Source organism: Falco biarmicus, chromosome 1, assembly GCF_023638135.1.
Source record: "Falco biarmicus isolate bFalBia1 chromosome 1, bFalBia1.pri, whole genome shotgun sequence".
Classification (NCBI taxonomy): Eukaryota; Metazoa; Chordata; class Aves; order Falconiformes; family Falconidae; genus Falco; species Falco biarmicus.
Genome location: NC_079288.1, coordinates 102831855 through 102857509, shown reverse-complemented (window position 1 = coordinate 102857509; position 25655 = coordinate 102831855). Strand labels below are relative to the sequence as shown.

Genomic DNA, 25655 nt, shown 5'->3' with positions numbered 1-25655 from the left:
TTGTGTTTTCTTTTAAGTGATGATAAGTTTTGCACTGACACTCGCTAGGAGTGTGAGGTACGTGGCAGTGAAGGGCGGTGTTTCTGTACCATTCTGACAGCGACTGGCCTTTTTCTGTCTCTGATGGGCTGAAACAATCATCAGCTCTCTGACCTGGCGGTGAAACTAATTTTGCTGAGGGCTGTGCTAATTAGAACGGTGGCCCTTGGGTGGGACCTTACAGCCTTTGATGGGATCAAGTGATGTGGATGTGTTTAGTTCCTGGGGCCATCCTGAAGCTGCTGCTCCCTACCAAGAGAGGGCAGGTGCTTGGGCAATGCAGGGCCTCCCAGTCCAGGGCCATGGGCCTCTGTGTCTCGGTGTGCTCCTGGAAATGACTCTGCAAAGGTCATTTTTGAAGTGTTCTCATCTGTTGCGCTTCAGTTGCTGTCGATGCTGTCCTGCATCAGTGTGCGCACAGGCTGGTCTTGTAGTTGCACACCTACTGGTTATGTGACGCTTTGGTCCTCTCCTGGGTTGTTTCAGTTCAGATCCCAGTCTAGGCTTGTTTGACTGTCTTCTCCCACCTTCCTCTGCCCAACAGCTCGTTTTGTTAAGGTACAGTAATACTGGATATGGCACTTCAGCGTGGAGATGGAAGAACCAATACAGCCTTTGCTCAGTCTTCACATGTGAGCCCCAGGTGTGCTGGTTTCCCTTCCTGAATTTTTCTGGGACATTTGAAATCAAAAGGTAACACAAAATGTATGGGGGAGGCCCAGCTGCAGCTGTAAAACGTGTCGTGCCAGCATTTGCCGTGTTTGGCTGTATTGAGCAAACTCTGTCGTGGTTTTGAATGGACGGATTTTTAAGAGACCTACTCCATAGCATAAATCAAGGCAGAGAGAAGAAGTGAAGATAAATGATGGGCAAACAGGGAAAGGTATTGAGGCACAAAGTGGAAGAAACCTGACCCCGTGTCAGGGTTGGGTTCCTTCAAGCTTGGCCAGGTCCAGCAGTCCCAGCCTTCATGTGGCCAGGGGCTACAGGAGCATCCTTCCTTCTGTCATCTGCGCACCCAGAACTAGTAGAGATGGGCTTAATCTGGAAACTGACATTAGGGCTGGTTCCACAGTTTGCTAAGATAAGCCCAGTCTGTGTGCCAGTTTGGGCATCGCCTCAGCCATTGTGAAGGTCTGTCCTGTCCTTTCCTTTGGGTGATATTCCTGGTCTGGTTGCACAGCACTGGGAGAACTTCCTCAGCAGTGAAAAGAGTCCGAGAAGGAACGCAGGAAACTCGGGTGCTTTGGCCGCCTTCTGCCTTTCGTAAAACACACCACAGCCTCTAGGTACATGATTCTAACTGCAGCCTTGGACCCGAGGTTTGCTTGCGGCAGGGCTGCTTTTCTGTCTCGTGCTGCGGTGCTGCAGGGTTGGGCAGTTAGGGGAACTCGCTGTGAGCTGCCTGGCACTTTGCGAACCCTAGGAAACAGGATGGCGGTTTAGGCACATCTCTGCCTGGCATGTTGCAGTTGGATGTCTTGGCTTTGTTGCTAAGCTGTGCCCAGGCCTTTGCTGTTTGTTCTTCAGGCGTTGGACAATGTGCTGCTTCGTGCAGTCGCTGGTGGTGATTAGGAGTTTAGGCTCGCAAAAGACCGTGGTGTTTGCTTCAGGGTTTAGAGGGCAGATTTCAGCGGTGTGCCTTGCTGTTGCTTGTGCACAAGTGGCAAAGCAGCAGCCAACCTCTGGTACCTCAAAAGCAGCTTGAGGTTCTTTCTCTGAAGCAGGAGCAGTGTCTGGATGCCGTACTCATTATACCACAGCTTTTACTTATGTTGGAGGGTGGTCTAAAACCTACCTGCATCTGTGAATTGATAGTGCCCTGCTTGGTGTTCGTTTAGTCAGCCTTGGTAATTAATGAGATGGAAATACAGAAAACGAGGCCAAGATTTTCAGCCAAGATGGGCTCTTTTGGGTGGTCATTTGGGAAGCGGACATAATTGCAAAGGAACTTGGTGCTAGAGGCGGGTGCCAGAAAATCTGAAGGTATCGTGATTCCCATCAGCTTGGCATGAAAATTAAGCGGTCCAGCATGGCTCCCCTCCTCTGCCCTGTTCCCTAGAGCTGTGCATTTTTAAAGTCTTTCTTTTCATTCCTGGAATCCAGGCAGTGTTGGCCAGATTAGATCAGATCACAGCAGGACAGGTTCGGTGGCTTCTGTAACCTCTCACAGCTCCAAAGAAGAGGGAAAGAAAAGCAGCTTATGGGGTTGTGGGTAAGACTCTCACAATGGCTTACATAAAGCCCAGTGAGAATACCCCAAACACATGTTTATTGTTCTGTCTAAACAATGTCCACCGTTAATTCATTGCCAACGTCCTTAGATTTTCCTGTCATGGAGCGGTGCCTTATAGCTGTCATTGGCGTGTGTCTTCTGGGGTTTGTATTCTGATCATTTCCTAGCAATTCCTGGTGTAGTTTTTGGTGACCGACTCAGTCTGCTCCTCCTAAACAAATGGGGCTTGTAGGATCCTCAAGGAGTCAAATGATGACCTAATTTTGTTTTCTCCATTTTTTTTTTTGGTTGGAGATATTCTTGGCTTCATTTTGTGAGCTCTGTCTTTTAGAGCCAACCTGTTCTTTGGGGCACAGTGCTAACACACCTTTTAAATATGCTTTGCTGGAGCGGCCTCTGAATCTTGTTAGGAATCTGGCAGTTCAAGGCAGGGTCATTGATGGGTAGCGAGCCAGCGTACGTTTGAAATTGAGAAGCGTGAGCTTTAGACAGATGGCTAGGAAGACTTTCCTTCTGGCTAACTATAGTGATGCTACGTGGGAACCTTTTGAAGACTGCAGAGGTCATTTACGTAAAGATTAAACTGACCTTTTGAAGATAGTGATGTTCTAGAAGCTTGATGTTACAAAAGAAGAAAAAAATGACCAATTTACGTGCTGTCTTCCCTGCCCCTTGTAGTGATTTTAGTAAAGGACCACACATATGTAATATGAATATGTAAAAGGATCTTCGGACAAGTTCCCTGCTCAGTTAAGTGACTGCATCTTCATTGCTGATGCTGAGTCCTCTCTCAAATACGTTCATCTTAGCCATGAATTTGGGGTTCTTCTGTCAGAGCTGGCAGAATTGAAGAGTGCCCTGTTGTTTCTAATCTTATCCCTTTCTATGTCATGTTTCAGTAGCATAGTAACGTGGGTGTTGTCTCTCTTGGAGCCTCTGTTTTCTTTTTTGCCCTTTACTGCATCTGTCTAGGTTGTGAACCCCCTACTCAACCTTATGGTTGTCCTTTTACAAGTAATTGGTCCCATCACCTGATGGATTGACACTGACCCTTTTCTTTGGCTAGTTGCCACGTACCGTGGAAGAAGTAGCTTCTTGCATACTACTGTTGTTTTAAAGGCCCTTCTGCCAGAGGCTCTTCCTCATCTCACCTTTTTTTCAGCTACCTTGATTCCAGACTTTTCCATACAGATGTGATTTCTTCTGCTTCTCCCAGCCAGTCCCTTATCCAGCATCCTTCGTCCAGCTGTAGGCATCCATCCGCTGCTGTTGCTGGTCCTGTGGTGGTCTGCGCTCAGTCCCTCCAAAGACTTGGGGTTCCCTTCGTGGGAACCTCTTACAGAGAGGTGATTTTGTACCCGAGCATCACCACAGTAAGACATAAGGGCATGTTTCTGCACTACGAAGATCCATACTGTGACACAAAGAGCTGAGCCTGTTCCAGTGGTGCAGGCTCTTTTTGGAGGGAGAGGCATCTTTTCTGTGGCTCTGCTGCTCAACTGTGGTTTCTGCTATTTTGCTGTGGGGAAAAGGAGGGATTTGAATGCACTTTATCTCAACTATTGTGTTAGCTTGTCTAGATCTCACCTAGATTTCAACAACTGAAGTACTCAATAAATCCTGCTGCTGCTCACCTGATCAGTAAGTTTTTATTCACATGGCAAATCAGTCACTTGAGTATGAGGATGTTCTGAAAACCCTGTGGGGACAGAGTGGTGAGCCTGGGAGTATGCCTGGCCAGCCCGTCTAGAGACTTGGATATGCTTTGGTTTTGTTTTCTTTTGAGCTTCTGTGTCTGCGTTCATATGTGTGAATGGGAATAGTACTTAGCTCTTACACGGTGCTAGGGGGAGTCATCATCTTCCTTGTTCCTCATGCATGAACCAGCCACATTCTCTGACAGGTCTTGTGAATTGCCGTGTCTGTTTTCCTACCCAGAATTTACATCTTCCTCATGCATCACTGAAAACGTTCCCATTTGCCTGTTGATTTTGGGGCCTGTGTTTTCATCTGTGTGGAAACAAAGGGTCTTTCTGATCACTCCTGGAAAATTTTTAGGTGAGATGTGGTTGGTTGTATGGGAAGGACTGGGAGAGCTGTTTCTGTTCCACTGGTGCCAGCGGTTCTCTGAAGCAGGGTGTCGCACCGGCTGTGTGCCCCATCCCGGGTGTGCAGGGTGACAGCCACGGTCTGCGTGGTGGAGCCGGTCGGGGTGAAGGACCTGCGCCCGCTCCTCTGCCAGCGCCAGCACCTCTTAAAACTCAGGGAGAGTTAAGGGTGCTGGGCACGTGACGGCGTGGCCTTTTGTTCTTATTTCTTGAGCTGATTTGAAACTAAGCAGGGCTTAGTTTGGGACTTGCTTATTGCTACTTTTAGTATCTTTCACTTCAAAATAGATCATCCCTATGATTTATTTGTCCTTCTGGGGCTTCAGCTTTTTATGTCATTTATTTCCTATGATTCTCACACAACATGAGAAGTACCCTTCTGCTGCCGCCCCCGGGTCTGAAAAGCAGCCGCTACAAGCTGCACCAGCCTGACGACAATCCCAGCAACGTGTTGGCTGGTGCCATGTCTCGCTGTCTGCTTGGCAGTCTGCCGACACCTTCTCCTTGGCCACAAAGGTGTGCCGTGCCGTGCTGTCATCTGCTGGCGGAGCGTGTGGTGGGCTGCATCCCCTGCCCATCTCGTGTGACTTCAGAGCTGTGGTGCGTGCAGGTTCCTAAATACATGGGGATGGAGCAAGTTGCATCGGGCTAGCACCCGTTAGCGTGTTAGCGGTGGAAGTGAAAGCCACATGTTTCTGGGATGTGTCAGAAGCCACATCAATCAGTAAAGCTTCCCTGCTCTGAGGGTATGCTGGGTTTCAGTTCCATCCAGGCGTGAGACTGATAGCTGGGCTGTGGAGCTGGGCAGAGAAGGGCACACCTTTACCTGCCTGGGTCTTGCTGTAGGTCAGCTGTGCCCTGAAGTTCAATGGCTGGGGTGTTCCCAGCAAAGCCCTACGTTTAGGCAGCCTGAAATACCTGTCCCAGTCTTCTCCGAGCACCTGGGTACATGCGGCTGATGGGTGCGAGTGGCCAAAGCTTGTGGAGAAAGAGGTTGGCTGTGTAGACATGCCTATCACAACCACATGAGCCTGTCCAAGCCTGATTGGGTTTAATGCAACTCTCCCTGTTCTTTGGAAAGGAGCTTTGAAAGTAAAACCAAGGGCCAGGTGAAAGTTACTAATGCTCTGCTCATTTTCATTGCTTTATAAATTTTAAATGTTAGGATTTGATCTTGTTTCCTCCTAAGATGCCAGTCTGAGATTCCTTATGGGCTGGCTAGTCTGACCAGGCTGTAAGTCTCAGCAACCCAGGTCATGTGGAAGGGATTCCTTCTTAGATGTTATGCACTGGGCAGACTTTATCCTTTGATCCTGTAAATTTCAGCTCCTTTCTTCAAATGACCAAGTTTTGTTTTTGCTAAGCAAAAGCCATTCTGCTGTCACCATTTTCTGAAAAGAATTAGTGCTTAAAAATGAAGAGGATCATAAATAATGTGATGTCTTTCTGCTTGTTCGTTTGGCTGTGGGTATCTGCAGTGAAAAAATCATTTCAGTTGTACGCAGTGTCAGGTTTAAAGTCTGCACTTGGTCATGTGCTAAGATTGCAGAAAGCTGTAGACTCAGCTCAGTGTCCAGGTGAATGCTGAGACCTCCGGCACACAAGGTATCACCACACCTAGATAATCTGATCCTATCTGCTGATTTACCATTTCTTTTTCTTTTTTTTTTTCTTTCTTTTTTTTTTTTTTCTTTCCCTCCCCCCATGCTAAGGCTATGATTTCAGTTTGCATGTCATGTAACTCAGATTTTCTGGTAGTACCCTACGCTTGGGATTACCACTGTGGCCACTGATCACCTATTCAATGTATGTGTTGAAGTATACAATGCAAAAGGCTTTGTGGAAGGACTCTTGTTGCACGATGAAGCTCCCCAGAATCACCTAAATTCAAACTTGTGAGAAACTTGAGCTCTCCAGCTCTCCAGAAGTGCGTCACACATTGGGTCTACTCCATATGAGTCTTCTGGGAGGAACTGGTTTCTTACCAAGGGTGTGGTAGGAGGTGATAACACTCTTTAAGGCAAATATGGTTTCAGAACCAGTTTGGGAAACACCACTTGAACTATGGATTTCTCTCCATATAGATATTGGGTTTTTTTGTCATTTGCCGCTTGTATTGTAGCATGAATAACTGCATGGTTTGAAATATATAGATGGCTCATGCTTGTCAGGCTGTGGGATGTCCAGTTTGGGGCTGACATGACTGCGTAGAGAGTAATTCCCCTGCTCCCAGCACACTCCTCGTGCATGCAGATCCCAAGCTCTCTTTATCATCTGTTCTTGAGTGGATCCGAAGTGGAGGATGCCAGGCTGGTCCTGGGTCTTCCCCACCTGCACTCCCCCTCACGTAGAAGTGGACAGGGCAGCTCCTCATGGCACATGCTGCACGTACACCCTGTCTCTCGGTCCTGAAACAGTTGCCCCCCTTCCTTCCTTGGGCAGAAAAGGATCCTCACCAACAGGCTGCTGAAGCTTCCAGCCACAGTGACTACAAAAACACCTGGACAGAATTACAGGTGTAAAGGTATAGGAACCGGCTGGGTGTGATGTGTCCTGGCTTTTCCTGCTGAGAAATTTCTGCAAGCCTCAGTGGGTGACGGGGAGGGAGCACCTGAAAGGAGACCAGGATTCTGTATGTAGCTGGTGATCAGGCCATGCTAATGCAAATTTGGCTACTAATTTTATATATAAATATATTTTATTATTTATATATAATATATATATAAAATAAATAAATATATTTATTATAAATATATATATATATATATAATAACTAAGGAACTAATTCTATCAGGTCAGGCAACTTCAAGCCTGCAGATTTCTTACTGGTTTTATTTTTTTTTTAATAATAGTGACTGTTATTGTTTTCGCTTTTTTCCCTCCTATGTTTACGCTTCTTTAACCCCCCACATTTCCTTACTGGGATAACTCAGAAAAGAAATGACATGGCTCTGTGTCGAGACAGATGCTCGGGGGCCTGGCATGCTGAGGCAGTGTGGCTGGAGCTGCTTGCTCCCGTGCATGCTGTCAGGGCACTGCTGGGCTCAGCACCTGAGCTTGTGCAGCAGGCACGGCTGGAGACCCAGGTAGTTTTGTTCCCAGGATGTCAACAAGACCATATGCTGGGCCAGGATGGAGATGAGAGGTGAACAGATACTCTTGCAGGCAGGTGAGGGAAGGCTGCGTTTTACAGAACTTTAGTTTGGTAATGCATGAGTGGGTTTTCACCAGCAAAAAGTGACTCAGGGAGTCTACTGTGCCCAGGCTCTAAATCTGGACTCTGAATCATAAGCTACTATTCTTTAATAGCTCTTAATAAATCAAAAGATGTGGTTTCAACCAAAATTTTTCCGGGGGAGAAATACCTCTCTGATGACGACTACTTCTTGCTCTATTAATAATCAGAAGAAACAATTTTCCTCTGAATTTGGTGTGCAGTAGGGTTTCTCCTCAGGCACAAGGAGCTAACTTCAAAAGTTTCAGCTGCAGCAGGTGTGAATTTGAGGAAGCCACGACCCCACCGCTGTCCTTCAGAACAAGAGAGGTGCCACTTTCACCTGCAGGTCTTGCTGTCTGCCTTACCTATGGGGTATGCGTGTTGTGAAATGCACGCCTCTGGTCAACGAAAACAGCTCTGAAAACGAATGAGACGTGCGTGGAGGCTGGCCGTTTTCCCGGTGGGGAGCGGGAGGGTGGTGGGAGCAGCCCCCAGACAAGGCTGTGAGTGCCGGAGGGGCCATGGGGGGGACCTGGCCGCTGGCCCGTGTTGGGTGTACAAGAGATACTTGTGGCCGAGCGGGACCTGCATTCCCAGGAGAAGTTTAGCCTGTGGCTCTTCACTTCCCATCCTCCACCAAGCTGCAGGATGACAGCGTGGTGCGTGCGTGGCACATTACATTTATCGGGCGTTATTGCCATTTGTAGCCAGTGGTTCTCATGGGAAAGGCTGTGTTACCCCGGTGAGTAGGAAATGTCTCAGAAACCTAGCGCATTGAGAGTATGTGTCAATTGTTTCCTTCCAGGCGCTTTGGGAAGGGAGCCTAGAAGTTTATCTCAGCATTTGCAACAATACAAACAGATGCCAAATACTTCAAGTACGCAGAAAAGGAAAATGTCTTGCTTGGCCTCCCTGAACAGGCTGGGAGGAGGCTGGGGAGGGGGGAGAGGAGAAAAAAAGCAATGTTAAGTAACTCTGTCCCTGGCGGAATAGGGAAAAGCAGCTAAGTAATGCAGATGTTTGCCTGCATACATATAACTGAGTTTCATATTACTGAAATCTGTACTGCACACACGTGGTCAAAAGATTAAAGAGATTGTCCAGTTCTGTTGGCAGCATATTAAAGTATTAAGACCACAGGCTTACTATGATGTGTTTGTATTATCAAGCTGACCACAGAATTAAAGTGATTCAAAGGAAGACATCCTTTTAATACAGCTACCAGAATTGCCCCATCATTTTGCATCTGGCTCTTGGATGTGGTCCTGGCTGTAAGAATCCCTTGGGAATGGCCACTGCTGTCCTGGGGCCACCCCTACCCCATGGCTTCTGCTCGTGCTTGGATGTCCCTACGTGGCGTTCTTGCTGTCTTGCCATGCTAAAGCTGATGTTTCCAGTCACTGGAATAGCTCCCCTGGTTTCCTCTGACGCGCTGGGGCGAAATCCTGCCTTCATGTGTTGATCCATAAGGTCTCACAGCAGACAGCTCCAGCTTCGGCACTGTGGCTCCGTGCCAGGAGCCCGTGTCCCAGAGATCGTGGTGCTGGCACGCTGGGCTGGAGGCAGCAGATGCAGGTCCCTTTTCTTCTGTCACTGTTGTGCCTGATTTTTTTGGACCTCGCTCGACCCCGGATTTCTGTTTCTTTTTTTGTCCTGCTCCCTGAGATGGCAAGTTATTAGTGTCTGGTACTGTACCGGACAGTTGTTCAGCTGCTGGCGCCCGGTGGCAGCAGGAGGTGCTCGCGAAGTGGTGGACTTTTAATATCTCAGCCTAGATAATACTGCCTAAATCACAACTGTAACTTCACTCGGGGAGATTTTCACTCACCCTATATAGCTGTTCATTTATATCTTGGTGTTATAGACACTATATATATTAATATCTGTATATCTGTTTTATTTATTTAGTATGGTCTTCTGCGTAGTTGCCACCAGTGCATAAACTTGAGCACTGCACCAGCTACTAAGAAGAAAATTAACTCTCTTCCAGGTGAAACCAGGGCATTGCTGTAGCCTAGCCAGCAGAAGGTGATGTGATCCATCCCAGGGCCATCACAGATGCTGTCGCACCATAGAGAAAGGCAATTTCTCTATAAGCCTCTGCTTTCCATTGCAATATTCGTGTGACAAGTCCCTTTGGAGCCAAAATATATCACACTTAGTGCCATCTGAGCAGGGGGGGGCGAACATAATTTTTTGAGTGATCCTATTGGAGAAAATTATTTTTTCCTTTATATTTTGTTGGTCTTTGAGAACTCAAAATGCAGTCTGTAAGAAGCTTTTGTTTCAGATGCTTTTTTTATGCTTCAGGAACTAAACCACAGCATGCATTTGAAATGTCTAACCTGGCCTCTGTGTTTGCTTTTCAAAGGAGCTACTGCTGCAGACGTGCGTACCTCAGTAGTCTGGCTGGGCTATATGGCGTGTGCGTAAATGGCTACGACAGTGTAATATGCATAGGGCATGAGCTGTTTTCATAAGCCTCTGGCCCCATCCTTGCATACCGCTCATCGTTCCGTTATTTGCAAAGCCCTTGGGGAACTCGGTTAGCTGTTCTAAAACTGCTGTTAAGGAGGGCCACTCTGGTCAAGCAGCTTTTTTGGAAGACCTTGGATGCTTTCAGTATGAAAGGTCACGTGCGAAAAAGGTGAAGGACTCTCCAGAGTTCACAGCTGGCCTCAAGAGCCTGTGGAATTTGAAATGCAGGGCTGTTTTTCATTGAAAAGTCAGTTTGTTATGGAAGTCGAGTATTTTGGGCCTAAATTTTGGGTTGTTCAGTCTCAAAGATGGGATTTATCATGACGAGGAATGAGAGACACATGTTTAGTGGTGAAGTGAGCTGCAGGCTCTGGCTTTGCGGTTGCGCTGGCATTTCCAGAGCAGCTTCCCCCAGCTGGCAAAGAGGTGGTTCATTGTAACACTGCTGAAAAGCCAACGGTGGTAATGGGTGCAGCTTGCGAGTGGAGGAAAAGAGCAACGCGTACTGCGTAATGTGGGAAAATGGGTGGGGATGGGTTGGTGGCAAGGGCGGGTTTTCTCTCTAGCTTTCCCAAGTGTGTGACTGATTTATCAAGCGAAGCCTGGCTTTGGTTACTCGCATGACTTAATTCCTGAGCAAAAGGGGAGTATGGCTGCTGCAAAAGAGGTGGGCTCAGCTCCGAGCTGAATGGAGAGGCATTGCAGAGCTCCGTGTCTGGTAAGGCTCGTCTGGCTTTGGATGCTGCTGCCATCATCTTGTTGTGCGCCCACCCGTTTGGCAGAGGTCCCTGTGGTTTCGGGAGTGGTGTGATTTCACATTGCGGAGTGTGTTTCAAGAGGGTCTTTTGGCTGAGGATCTTCTGGCTGGCGTCAGCGCTGAGGGGTGTTGTGCCTGTGCCTCCGGCTGGAAGCCACAGCGGTCGTGGAGGCTGGGATCCGAAGGCTGCTGTTCCAGGGTGTCTCCCCTCTGGGGAGGTACCCACCAAAAGGGTCGGGGTGGGACAGTGCTGCAGGAAGGAGTGCAGCCCTTCAAAAGCTGCCTTCTCTCGACTGTGTCATCTGGAATGCTTGCAGGGTGTGTTAATAGCCGTGCATTCATGCAAGGCATAAGCACTTGCTAAGAATAGATGGATGTGAGATGACCGAGACGGTGACTCCGCAGAGGGACAGCTCTGCAGAAACACTCCACCGTGAGCAGGAGTAAATGACTGTGCCTACAGATAAATACAATTGTTTTTACGTGCGTTTTGTGGCTCATTCGCTCGGATAAATGTGCTGTAGTCAGTAGTAGGGCACGCGTGTTTATCAGAGACTTTGCTGAGCTACACTGAGACATGAGTGGGGGAACCAAATCTGGTCAAAAGCAGAGAATACAGCCGTCGTTTATCACAACTTAAATCTGAAGGAGCTGTTTTTACAGCTTGTGGTAAGGTGTCTGAATTATCTGGACACAGAAAAAAAGATATGTAGGTGCTTTCTATAAGCACAAGGAAAGAGGTTTTTCCCAAGTTGGCAGAAGTGCAGAAAACCCTGAAAATAAAACGTTTTTACCAAACTCATTATCAAAAAAGACATAACAGCTGGCAAATGTAGTTCAAGCACTTTGGTTTGCAATGAAAGCCTGTATGAAAGGGAAAAGGCACACTTTGTGTTTACAGTCAGCATATGAAATTTGGCACTGAGTCTTCTATTACTTAATTTTTAGTTTGGAAAGCATTGAGTACTTAGAAGTTTACATTAACTTACATTAGTAGCCCTTCCTCATCTGCTGTGTTATAATAATACCCTAATGGTCCTTTGACACTTGTTGTGCAATGGACTGCTTAGTCAAGTGATGTAGGTTTTGTTGCTCTAAGCTCTTCAATTAAGTTGGGTCAGTTTGCACAAGCTAGGTGTGAAGTCTAGCCAGTCTGTTTGGTAAAACAAACGGGAAAATTAATGTAGAATGATTCTGAAGAGCACTGTATTCAATATTGCAAAATGAGTATGATGGCCTTCTGTGGTGATGATTTTTATTTTTAAATGACTCACAAGGACAGAATAATTATCAGAGGGTCTGCACCGGCATGCACGCTCAGAAATGGTTGTACAAAAAATACTTTTCTAAATGGTAGCTACAGAGCTTCTAGCTCATGTTTGGAGACAAGAAACTTGGTACTGATCAATGTTAGGCCAGCAAAGAAAGACTGTTCGCTTACCTATGCAAATGTAATGCAGCACAGACTGTATTGGCCAGTGATGCACAAACTCTGCACAGTCAAAGTTAATATTTGCTGTACCTGTGTTCCCTAGGTCATCACACCATTTACATTGGGGTCCACGTGCCGAAGAGCTATAGGAGAAGGAGGCGTCATAGAAGAAGACCTGGGCACAAAGAGAAGAAAGAAAAGGAGAAAATCTCTGAGAACTACTCTGACAAGTCAGATGTAGAAAATGCTGATGAGACGAGCAGCAGCATCCTTAAACCACTCAGTAAGTTTTGGTTTCACTTGTCACTCGCTACAATGTTCTGTTGTCTGGTGATCTGCTCCTGATCTGATCACAGAGGAGGAAACTGGATCCATGAAAACAGTCCTCTCGTGTTGCAGGGTTGGAGTAATCTTAATCAGTTGCTGTCGAATGGTTGCTGTGCTTGGAAAAGGCGCAGGCTGGAGCAGACATTTCATCCCTCTGTATCACCTTGAGGCTGCTCCTGAGCTAACGCCAGGCAGGAACAGGCCAAATTTTAAAAAGCAATTTGACACTGCCTGTAAGAGATAGCAAGGCAACGCAAAGACCGAGTAGATGCCTGGACAGATCTATTGCAGCTTCTGCCCTGGCTCTCAAGACATGCACCCTCTCTAGAATTCAAGCACGCCGTGGTTCCAGCTAGAAGCAGCCTTGTGGCCGCAGGTTGATGAGAATCACCAAGACTGTTGTGCTATAGACTGTGAGAAACATAGAAACATACCCCCTTGGGGTCTGGCTTCATTGGATCACTAACTTGTGGTGCTAATAAGTCTTCCCTTCAGTAATTAACCAGTTTGAAGTCTTGCATACAAAAAGAAGAATAAAATGTAGCTTTACCTGTACGTTTCAGTATCTGTAGGGGTTAAATTGTGGTAGGCAAATGAGGTCCGTTTTGGATGCCCTCTACCTCCATTCGTACTGAAATTGTGTACCAGGGGAGAGAGAGTTTTATCTAGAGCTCTATCGCAGCCTTACCGCTTGCAGCTCTTTGGTAACGTCCTAGGAGACAGTCATAAAGTCCCTTTCCTCTTGTCATCTTCTCCGTTTGCCTCAAGTTAGTCCTGAGGTCTGGGGGATGGCTGCTCAGACAGAAACGGGGGAGAGATGGTGCCAGCCTGCGGAACTGGGAACACGCTAACAGGGTTTGAATATAGGAGAACAGCCCAGGATATGACCTAGCTGAGGTTGTTGAGGCTAATTCCAGGTGCTCGGAGTTGCGTTAAAGAGGTGATTTGTAACTGGGGAAAATGCTTCCTGTGCGAGAGAGAGAGAGGAGCAAGCAGGGGTCATACCACCTGATCTTCGATTGAAGAAACAGGCAAATTTGAAATTGTGTTGCTGGGTGGTCGCTGCATATAAAGACAGTAGCACAGGATCGGATCAGTCTTGTCGTTAGTCCAGGGCCTGCTGCTCTTGGTGGTGCAGGAGCAGCACCTGGGAAGGCAGGCAAGTCACAGCGTCCATTTGTTCTTCGTAACTCTAGTTCCCTCCTTGTCCCAAGGAAGTTTTCTTGTCAGTACTCCGAAATGAGGAGTTGATTTTACATGGAAAGACATAATTACCTGTCTTCAAGAACTCTAGATGTTTTAAGTTTAGGTTTTGTATTTATATACTTTATATTTACATCTCTGTTCTTCTTTGGCGTGCAGGTGACCAGATCTGTAGGAGTTCCTTCTTGGCTTCTGGATGTATCAGTATCCTAGGGGAATTGTTTCCATAGGCTAATTGTGCCCATGATCGAAAAACCGCTTTCTTCCATCAGGTTTTGATTTTCTGCCTTTCATTTTGTTCATCATTGTTTCTGTTTTGTGTCATTTGAGAAAGAGTTAATGGTATTTTTTCCTCTAGCATTTCTACAGGTCAGTATATTCTTGTCTGCTCTTAGATCTGCATGTGAGAATGTGCAATCCTTCCATCTCTCTCCATCTGAGAATTTCCCCATAGTCTTTTCCACCCTGACCTTTTGTGCTACGTGTTTTTGGAGTGGGACCACTTAAGTACCACACAGTGTTCCAGATGTCCCATGCAATAGCATTAATACTACATCATTTGTAACTTTTTTCTGTATTGTTCACCATCTCATGTGTCCGGATACTTTACCAGGTTCTTGCAAGGGCTTGCTGTTTTGCGCTGGTGGCCAGATCTTTTTACGAGCTGGCACAGTTAATTTAGAACACTGTAAAGGATAGGTGTAGTTCAGATTACTGTCTTGAATTTCCAAACATTGAATTACATGTTGCCTCGTATCCCCAGAGTTTTTTTTTTCCCTTCTGAAACCCTGGTCTTCATAGCTGACCTGAATTATTCGTTTCCTATACTTTTTTTTTTTTCTTCTTGCTGACAAGCCTTTCTTCTTTAGTTCTGCCTATGTAGTGATGCCAGGCTTCCTTCAGAAATTGCTGCTGTTCTGCTTTTGATGGTCTCCATCATTTATAAACGGCTCTTTGTTTCCATTTCATTTTCTGTCCCTTAGGTGGTTGCCCATCTGAGACAGTCACTGGATATTCAGACTGTTCCTGCTTTAGATGTCTCTTACTGGAACTTTGCTGAAGGCTTTTTGAGGGTCTGAATGGCTTATGTGTGCCATGTGTACAGCCATTCCCATTCACGGGAAGTGTGTCCAAGAGGAGACCAGTTCTCTTCAGGCAAAGCTTGCCAGCTCCAGTTGAGTCTGATGTTCATTGCTGGCAACCACAGCAAGAAATCTCAGTTATAACCCTGTCTCTTTAATCTTCATTTGTCAATAGTAAGTGAACAAGGGGTATGTAGCTCAAATTCAGTTTCAAAAGAATATTAGGAATAAAGAACTGGGGAATCTTGAACAGCAATTTTAGCGAGGTTGAGAGAAAGCTGAAATTAAATCTATTACATAGATTTGAGACGTCTGTCAGTAGAGAGTCTGTGGCATCAGAAGCTGAAATATCTGTTAGGGCTGTGTGGTTCAGTAGAGCTGGGACAGAATGAAGGCACTTGCTATGGAGTAGGAGTGCTGGCTGGCCAGCGGCTGCATTGTGGCCAGGAAGGAGAGGGCTTTGCATTTTGCTTTTTTTAATTTGAAGAGGAGGAAAAAACCAAAAACAAACCAGAAACCAAGAAAGAAGTGAAATGCAGAGCGTGGAGACAACCAGAGAGTGGGCATTAGTTTAACATACTTGAGGTGATTTTGCAGGGATGGGTGATTATAACGGGGCTGCGTGTGTCAGAGCTAGGCCAGCTCCGCAGGGGCTTGCTGGGTGTGTGCGTGGGGTACGCGGTGTTTCCATGTCGTCAGAAGAGGACAAGAAAAAAAAGTGGTGCTGGGCGCCAAGGGAAGAGGAAATCCTGAGCCCGCCGTGCCGTCTTATGCAGCTCAGCGCCTTTCTGGCGAAGGGGCCCAAGAATAGAAGAGCGAGGGTGTTGCAGTTCCCGGGATTAAGGACTGCTGGGACAGCTGTGTTAATGACCTTTGCATAACACCCCTTTGCGTGATGGCTGGTGGCAACCAGCGGCTCTGCTCACTGTTAACAAACGGGGTCGGATTCACGCGTGCTGCAGGTACCCGGCAGAGAGGGAGGCTCGATGAGTGCTGGCTTGTTAGTGTAGCGTGTAGGACACTGCTTTCAGAAGGGCTGCGGAGGAGGTGATGGGTGTGCGCAAGCTTAACGAGACAATAAGGTGAAAGTGCTGTTTATGTAGTTGTTGCTGAGATGAAGGGGGAACTGGAGGGCATTTCAGTCTTTTCCTTAGAACTGGAAGGTTCTGGGTTCGTAGATCCTGTTTTGTTAACTATGTTTTAAAACAAGCAGAATCCAGTTTTACACAAAGAAAACGCAAGCATTTTGAGGAAAGGTACAGTGCATCTCAGTTGATAAAATCCAGAATTTGTATAGCTCTTTCTCTTTGATGATTTTTGCAGTTATTAACTTGGCCAGGTATTGGATGCTCTCAGTTCAGCTTGTGTACAATCAATAGTTGATTTCATCTTCGAATACAAGGACAGGGATATAAAGTTTGATTTGCAAACTCTTTCATAACCTAGTCGTTAACGTAGTTCCTGCAAGTTGAGGAAACTCCTGGATTGTCTCCATGTACCGAGGGCTCTGTTTTTGCAGAGTAGAAAGCTTTAGTCAGCTTTGATTTGATACATGAATTTTATTTCTTGATCTGTCCCTAAGGACGATGAAGCCTAAAACCTAGGCATCTCACCTGAAGATGATTTCTCAGCTTTTCTGGTGAAAGCTGTGTGATCAGCCATTGACCAAATCTGGATTTGACTCACCAGGTCAAGCTGCTTGTCCCACAACAGGTGAACCTGATGAAACATGCCTGTGAATATGGGCAAGAGAATAAACAGGTCCAGAAATGCAGACCTTTCCTAGAAACATTTTGTTCCAGTTCAAAACTGGTCTAGCTGCGCTCCTGTATTTGGGAATTGGTGCAGTCTGGAAATGTCAGTCCTTTGGGTTTTTTTTCTAATCTGTGTCCAGTTCAGTCAAACAAGCCAAACTCTAGTAGTTTATACACAACAATTCAGCTCTCCCATCTGGAGGGAGTTAGGGAAATGGAATGTGTATGAATATGTTTTATCCCGAGTAAATTATTGCTTGGGAAAGATGCCTCCTTCAAAAATCCAGACAGGGATGTTCTCTGATACGCTGAGGAGGAGGCTGGAAGGCGGCGTTCCCGCTGCAGAGCCCTTTCAGTATATTCCAGGCCTGCAGGGGCTGTCTCTGCCCTTGGAGAGAAGATGGGAGTTGACACCCTTGTTCCCTGGCAGGACTGCTGACGCGCTGCTAGCTGAGCCGGGGCTTCCCTGAACCCCAGGCTGTTACAGATCCTGTCTTCCAGATGCAGCGCACCAGCGCCTGATTTCCAAAGCCACCTCCTTTAACCAGCCTGGCCCTGGTTGCCTTTTACAACTGGTAAGGAGGAAATACATTTTACCAGCAGTTGTTGTGCACCATCCAGGAAGCTGGCGTACAAGTGTTTTGGAGGTTAAATAAATAAATAAATAAATGAACTAACGCACGCGCTACTGTGTTGCTAGTAAGCGAGCTTTAGATACCTTCTAATCTGCCTAAAACACACCTAGGGGTTGGAAAACAGGTGAAGATCTATGCTGTCAGAGCACAGCAGAAGGGGATGGATAACATGTTGAGAGGCGATGGATAAAAAGGGGTTTTCAGAGAGAAGGTTTAGTAATTTTTGTAGTGCTAACGGCTGGAGCATTGACCTGCCAGCATTTTGGGCGTATTCGATCGGTCTGTGATTAACCACGGTTAATGCGCTTGGTGGGGTGAAGGAAAGACTCAGCTGCTCAGAGGAGAGACCCGATGGTGGAAAGCCACGGGAGGCTTCTCAGCTGGCGTGGGCAGAGGGGTCAGGCCTGGTTCTGCCTCCTCAGGTCGGCCGATCGCTTATCTCGGCGTGAGGTGGATGGCGCAGTTTGCTGTTACCTGCAAGGTGTGAGACGAGGGAGGAACAAGGAAAGCAGACACAAGCTTCTTCTTCAGGACAGGCTGTGATCTGAATCTGTTTCCCTCTTCCTCATTCTTTACTACAGACATGCAGAGATTTTCCCATGAGGAAATGCATCTCTGCTTGATCTGGGAAGGGGTTTCTTCGCCTTGCCTGGTTGCCCTCCAAGTGGATTTGGCTCACCTCCCTGGCTGGAACCCAACAAAATCATGTCTGTCGGTAAGCGCTGTCGTAGCAGGCAGTGTGTAGACACTGTGTTTACGTACACAGCAGTAAGAGGTGCTCCGCAGGGGTGCCCGTGCTTGTGCAGAACTTGCTTGGGTTGTCCTTGGCATGGCCAAGCTCCCTCAGACATGTGCAGCATGTGCCGAAGGTGCGCGTTAATGAAGATACGGATCTCTCTATTTTGAAACTGTGATAGTGCGTTTGGAACAGAAGTGCTTGGAATATGGGATGCAGGCTTGGGCTGGGGTGAACAATTGCTGTGTCAGAAGAAACTGAAATAGAAAAATGTATGATTCTGTGACGGAGTGGAAATTCTCGTCTTTGTTCAGTTGATCTGTGCATGGCCTGTGGCTTCTGGAAGGTGAGAAGCTGCCGGTGTGTCTTAACGGCTCTGAATTCAGTGGCTGGGGTAAAAAGTCCTTTTAGAGGCAAAGGTGATTCCAAGCAAACAGAGAGCAGGAAGCCCAAAATATAAAATACCTGTCCCTTTCCAAAATATCTTGGGGAGTTTCACATGTAGCCAAGGACTAGGGGTATAAGCTATAGTGATGATGTGCAATACTACGCCTCAGTACACCTAACCATTTTACATTAAATGATCGCAAAAATGATGCTAGTAACACAGGCAAGAAAAAAGACTGAAACTTTTCTGTCCTTCGGAGCGATTTTAAAGCTAGCTGGCAATAAACATCCTCAAACCTTATTTTCAGGATGGTAACTAGAAGTATCACTTGCTTTTCAGTTTTCCTTGTTCTCAGTTTAAAAACTAGGGGTGAGAACACGTGGGCACGGCACTAGGTGCCCCACATTCACGCGAGGTGATGCTCACTCTGCTCTGCTTGGTAACATTTTGCAGAGCTGGTTAACGCAGCTTGCAGGTTTGGGCGGCATGTGAGCCTTTGCTCACAAGCTATGGGAAGGCGGCAGTAGGCGAGTGGATTGCAGCATCTTCTGTTTGTGAGGTCTTTCTCCTCTGTATCACAAGGTCTCGTTGGCTGCCTGACTTCAGCCTCTTTCCACTCTCATTTCTGACAACGTTACGTGGAAAAAGGATAAAGAAGGAATTTGTTTTGATGGGACAGTAAGCTGCCTGCTGACGTTACTCTTCAGCTGTAAACATGGAACTTCTTCATCCTCGCTCTAAGCATAGTACTTCACATGCATATGAGTACATTTTTGTATATGTAAACGCCCTGCCTTTACAGACCAAGGGGGAGCCTTCTTCAGGAGTTCCCTTTTCTGAAGGGCTGCAAGATTCGTTTTTTTCCTTTAAGGATATGTTATTGCTATTGGCCAAGTATAAAGGTTTTAGCCCACAAGTTGTGGGGTGTAAAGCCTTGCTGCCCCACTGTATGGTTTGCTGGCTGTTTTTGTTAAAACCACTTGTGGGTCTGAAAAATTGTCTTTGCCAGAGTTTTGCCTAAAATCAGCATAACACTTAAGAAAACTGAGTGCGAGGAAAGGGAATTTCGTGTTCCTGGTTTACTGGAAATGGCCATTCAGGGCGCTCTGCCCCGTGCAGTGCTGGACTTCAGAAATGTCTGTGATGCTCGGCTTTGGCAGCGGGTTCAGCAAGGGACTGGCACCCAAAAGCAACCAGCAATAACAAGGGGCCCATGAAACGAATAAACTGCATGTTGTAATAGAATTTTCTTAGCATCTGTGAAGAGGGTAAAACCTGATTCCTGACAGGAGTCAGGATGTTGACGGGTGGGTAAATACAACTGCAGAATTTCAGTTTTGGAAAGCCCTAAAGGAGGGGTGAGCGGTTGTGAGCTGAGGCCGTCTCTTTCATTTCACACTGTGAGCTGCAGCTCTTCTGCATGCGGTCACACGCGAGCTAAACATACTGAAGGGTTTTTTTTCCTGGTGGAAGGGTGTAACTGTGATCCTGTTTACAGGACACAAAACCAGAAACGGGGAAAAGAGGTTGAAAATCTGGATCTGGCTGTTGGAGTGGTTTCTGGAGGACCCGTATAGCAAGAGAGAGGGAAGGGATGATATGTCACCCCATCAAAGGTTTGTAAAGGTTTGCAGTTCGCTCAGAGAAATTCCTCTTCCACCCACCAGCAGTAGTTCTTGAAGGTTTTAGTGGAAAAAAAACACCTCTCCGGAGCCCTCAGATGTGGGTTAGGAGGAGCATTCTGCTGAAAGAGAAAAGGTTTGCAGCAGAGTCAGTTGATGAAGGTGCTCTTTGAGGCTCGCGCTGTCATTCAGGATGGAGTGCATCTCTCCCAGCGAAGGTGAGGTCTGGTTTGGATGGATCAGGTTTGCTATGTCGGCAACTGCTCTGTCCCTCTGCAACGACTGCCAAGCGGCATCCCTCACTATGGGCTGAGAGGCACCTGTTGTAACAATTCTAATTTAAAATGCAGCCTTCTCTCAAAAGTAAGTTCTGTGTAATCTGGGGTTAGGAAGGCTGGAACTTTAGAGAATCCTGCTTGCTTGAAGCTTGCTGTCAATTTTGGGTATGCTGGGTAAGGCTTTGCTGCTGAATAGCTGCATTTAAGTAGTGCTCGGGAGGATGTTTGACATGGAGAGTGAGCTGTAATCATCTCTAATAGATTGTCTGAACCTGGCAGATCTTGCAACATCAGTTGACACCTTTTTTTTTTTCTTTTTTATTTTTAACTAGTTAATCAGTGCTTGGTTTATTGATGTGCCTAGCAATATAAAAGGTGTCATGGTGAGCAATCTTTTAGCGTGAATTCACCATGCTGATCTGTTTAAGTGGAGTTTTTTTCATTTTTAATCCAAGCACAATGGTTTGTCTGTTGCTTGTGGTTGGTGTGGGACACCTTGGACTTGATGGTGTTAGTATCCTTATTTTCCTTTACGTTACGGTTTGCTTCTCACATAACAAATACATTTTCTGGTCCTTTCAGGTTCTTCAGGTCTTGTAGTGGGCCTAAGGGTCTAAGTGCCTTGGTAAGAGTGTGGTGCACTGTGTGTGTGTATAAATAGTTTTCTAACATCTGTCTGTCGAGTGCAGTACCTCTGAGTGGTGCTGGCCAGGCATCCCCAGAGGGTGAGCTGCTCTGCTTTTTTGCTATGTCCTCTCGCTCACCAGCGGGATGTTTATCAGCAAAGAGAGCCCTTCTATGGGGCTGAGATGCCTTTCGATTTCTTTGTGCTCTCCATTCTCCAAGTGCTTCATCACCTCCATAACTCTGTTGAAGTCTCTAAGACCTGAGCATGCACGTGCTTCTGGATTGCTGACTACCCCACCAGTGGCTATGTTATGATCTGCTCACCTCATGCTTCACATTTCTTGAGAACCATCATGTTTTGATGTCTGTCTGCCCTTCGCTCAAGAACAAGATGTGACGTTTGCTTATACAAGGCCTGAAATACCGTTTTGCACCTAAATGGGGTGCCGAAGTGGGCTCTGGTAAAGGCAATGGGTGAAATAGACATAACGGCATGCTGAGGGACGTGCTGTGGAGCGCGCGGTGTGTCGGAGCAAGCCTCCGTGTCCAGGGAGCTGAGGAACAGAGGGAAGGCTCCGTCCCTGGCACTGCCTCCGAAACAGAGACAAGGCTCTATTTGAAACCACTTGTGAAAAACACAATCTGAGCCCACCAGTGTGTGGAAACCATCTTTTTCTAGTTTTAAATGTGATCCATTTGACAACCACAATGCATTGGGCAGGGGTTTTCCAGGCTTTCTGTGGCCGGTCTCTCCTGACAAAGAGCAAGCTTTGCAGCTTTCCAGTACAAAATTGCCTCTTCATTTCTGCAGAAAATGGGAAACAAGTTGCGTGCAGGGTCACAGAAGCAATAGGGCCATTTGAGGAGAACACAGCATGCCTGGTCTGTACGTCCACCTGCTTGCAGCCCAAGCCCAGGCATCCTTGTCAAAATGCCTGTGCCTGGGAGAGAGTTGCTCCTCTTTGTCCTAAAGCGGAGTGTGACGTGGCTGTTTAGTTGTAAGTCTCTTAAAAACAAACAAACAACCACCAACAAAAAAACCCACCTGTTTGCAGTCTCTTTGGCCATTCTAAAACAGTCGTCTTATCTCCTGGTGTGCAGGCTGGTTTCACTATACGTTTCTGCTACGGCTACCGAGCTCAGCGTGCCTGCCTTGCGGGAAAAGATCCTACGTTATGGAGAATGTCCCAGTTGTTTTCCAGTCAGGAGTGGATGTGGCCAGTCCAACTGTGGAACAGTCCATCCCTAATGAGATCGAGTTAATTCAACAAGGCTATTTAAACATCAGTTTAGAACGGCTCAGGCTTGGTGTCTACCCTGAAAGTTCATTAAGCTAGCAGCTATAAATAGCAGGAGACAGCTACAGGATTGAAATAAATGTACCTACTTAGCAGAGCAGATGCAGCACAGTCAGGGGTGTGCCAAGAGTCCTCTTTCTATTAGTGGTGGTGGATTTTTTCATCAATCCAATTTCTTTCCTGGCTCTTGAAGACATGGCGTGGGATTTTAGCTTGTAGCTTCAGCTCACCACAGTAAGAGCATCGGCAGAGCAGCATTGAGAGCCTTTGAAAAATATCATGCAGGGTAGCCAAAAAGCTGCTGCTTTTTTTTTTTTTTTTTTTTTTTTTTTTTTATATTAATATTTTATGTAAGGGAAGATGGCCAGGGAGACTTTCCCACAAATGTAAGGGAAGTTTTGATACTTTGGTACCTGCAGAGCAGCCTGGCGGGTGGATCAGAGGTGGTGCAGTGAGCCGAAGTGTGCAGCCTTCTGCCCCTTGGATCCCTTAATGCTGCCAGCAGTGTATTTAGGTCACAGGTAGCGCAACTGCAGAGGTAAACGCAGAAGTAATTACGGCTTCGATTGCACACGTGGGGGCCCGTCTGAGGCTGCGAGGGGTGAGGAGGTGGGGAAGGGCATGGCGGGCTGCGGGAAGGGTGCCGGTGAGGAGGGCAGTGCCCGCGGAGCCAGCGGCTGGCACAGCACAGCCCTGCTGGCACAGCCCTGCCGGCAGCGCCACCTGCAAAGGAGAGGCTGTGTAATGCAGGGCGAGAGCCCTAATTACTGGGCTGGACAGGGTACAGCTGACCGCGTCCTGGCTCGGAGTGTTGGATGAGGGACCTTCTTCTCATGGGTCAGGCTCCTCTAAGGCTGGGTCCCTTCGGTTGCCTCATTTTGGCTTTTTACAAGGGGCTGTAGCGATAGGGCAAGGGGGATTGGTTTTAAGGTGGAAGAGGGTAGACTTTGATCAGATACTAGGAAGAAAATTCTTCACCGTGAGGGTGGTGAGGCGCTGGCCCAGGCTGCCCAGAGCAGCTGTGGGTGCCCCATCCCTGGCAGTGCTCAAGGCCAGGCTGGACGGGGCTGGGAGCAGCCTGGGCTGGTGGGAGGTGTCCCTGCGGCAGCGGTTGGAACTAGATGATCTTCAAGGTCCCTTCCAACCCAAACCATTCTGTGATATTGTGGGGTCAGGAAGCTCTCTTGCCTTTCACGCCAGGGGATACAAACTCGGAGTTGTGTTAGGATTCAAGATGGCTATTTTGGGGCTTATGGGTGGGTTCAGGGAAGAGTGTGACCTCAAAAAATCCAAAGGAAAGATAGGGAGAGGGGGCGTAAGGAAAGGGTACTTGAAGACATGGCTGACTGGCAGTGAGGAGGACTTCTTGTAGGCGTGGGAGTGACAGAGAGGAGCTGCGTAGGAGGGAGGCACTTCAAGCAGTGACTTGAAGAAATGCAACTTTCTTTCCCTGGTTAATTCCTCCGACTCTTGCCAGTGGGAGATGGTCTGGATGGTGTTTCTGTTGTTCCTGTGCCTCTATTCCCACTGCCAAGACTCATGACTCCCACTGAAGCACTTGGATGGGATGAAGGCACCCAGTGATAGGTTGGGTCTGGATCTGAACTGTCACCCTAGGCAAAAGCTTTCTTTTTCTTCCTGGCAAGAATACAGGTTTTTTTTCAGACAGCTAATTAAAAAAATCGCTTTCTTTGCAACACCTCTTGACTGAAGTGTTGGGTTGTTTTTTTATTTTTTACCTTGACTTGTGCATGTGCCAATCACTTAAGAGTTTCTTATGAACTTAGGTTTGTTTAAAACACTTTGCACTTCGCTTACACGTAACGTCTGCCTTATTTATGTTAATGTATGGCTGAAACGGGGCTTCCAGTGCAGGATGGTCCCAGCCTGTCTGGTGCTCTTGGTTTGACTTTGCTGTGCAGCTGGAGGCCGGCAGCCCCAAGAGCTGGTCCGTTCAGGTGCCCATCAGCCAGTGGGTGGCTCTTGGAGGCTGCGAGGAGCAGGCAGCTGCTTTGTGTTCCCTGTTTCTGGGTAAGCAAACGGTGCAGCTTCTATTGCTGCCAGGTATGCTCCCCTGCTCTTGCCTGCACCCCTCCTGTGTTACATTTCCCCCTTTCCCCCTTTTGGTATGTTTTCTAAAATAATTATGGAAGTGTGTTTTTAATACCTCCTTCTGTCACAGAGTAAAACTTTCATATCTTTGCCGAGCTTTCATTCCTTGCTTGTGCCAGCTGGGAAAGGAGCTAAGGTGAGGATTTTTTTTTGTTTGGATTTTTTTAAATTCCCTTTCAAAATCCAGATTTTGGGAGGGTGTGATAAAAGGTAGGGCTAAACTCTTCCTCCCTCAGTAGGTGTGCACGGGGCCTCCCATGCACAATAACAGAAAGTCATCCTTCCTGGCAGTGCTGATGTTCAGGCAAATACTGAGTGCCTCTGGTACAGAGCATTAGTTGTTCTTCTGTCCAGAAAGGTACGGTAGTTATGATTTTTCCCTTTAAGTACATTTCTGAAGTTGTTTTTGAGAGTAAGGGTTGGGGAAAAGGAGCAGTTGTCCCTGAATAAGTTATGTGCGCGTGAGGTCTGAATAAATTTGGGCATCATTGAGTCCCCATAGGAGGTATGCGTGTGTGTACCTGTTTGGATGCGGCACAGGGTGGCTGAGCTTTGCCCTTCCGTTGGCTGCCCCGTGTGTCTTTGGCAAGTCCTGAAAGCCTGATGCTGAAAGTCTTCAAAGGGACAGTTATGTCAAGGATCCCATGTGAGAGAAAGTAAATCTCATCCCAACATAACAGCATTTCCCACGTTACCCTCTCTGGCTGGCACTCTTCATAGACACAGGTTAAGGGGTTTTTCCATGCATTTCCCAGCCTCTGAAGTGCCGTAAAAGCATCCTAAGGAAAGGCATGACAGTTTAGCCACATGAACAAAACCAGCCCTATCTTTGCGATGGCGTGTGGTTCCTCAAAAGAAATACAGCCGCATAGACTGGAGCTCCATACTCGAGCTTTACTTATTTTCTTGCTTGCACATTGTGTTTCAGGCAGCGGTGGAGTCGTTTGGTGTTTGCATTAGTCGCCTTCAACTGCTTCCAAAGGTTTATTGAAGTGACTTAGGGGTGTGTCATGTTGGGTTCAGGAAGCATCTTGTATTTCTAGGATTTCAGTGTTCCTTTGGTTGTGATGCAGTCAGACTGGTGCTGAGAAGCAGTTCCAGTTTGAAAAAGAGTTTTTAAAAAAAATAATAAAAAAGATCAGCATTTTAATGGGCCCATGTGAAGCCATCACAAATACCTGGACCTGGAATAACCTGAATATACAGCAGAGAATTTTCCACCCATGATAAAATTGTTCTGATCTGAATTCTGCTTTCAGAGATTTCTGGATGTGGCTGAACGGAGCAGGCAGCTGTGGCAGTGGAAGAAGTGGGGAATGAATGCGA

General features: G+C 47.0%; 1 protein-coding gene across 10 annotated transcripts in view; it reads left to right on the top strand.

Annotated features, from left to right (window-relative positions):
* The window catches only part of SLC4A4 (solute carrier family 4 member 4), a 237630-nt gene that overhangs the window by 79208 nt on the left and 132767 nt on the right, over positions 1–25655 (top strand). For all 10 annotated transcript variants that reach the window (XM_056354481.1, XM_056354489.1, XM_056354473.1 and 7 more), the window contains one exon: positions 12371–12550. In XM_056354481.1, coding sequence (XP_056210456.1) covers positions 12371–12550 — 180 coding nt within the window. The remainder of the gene's footprint in view (positions 1–12370; positions 12551–25655) is intronic.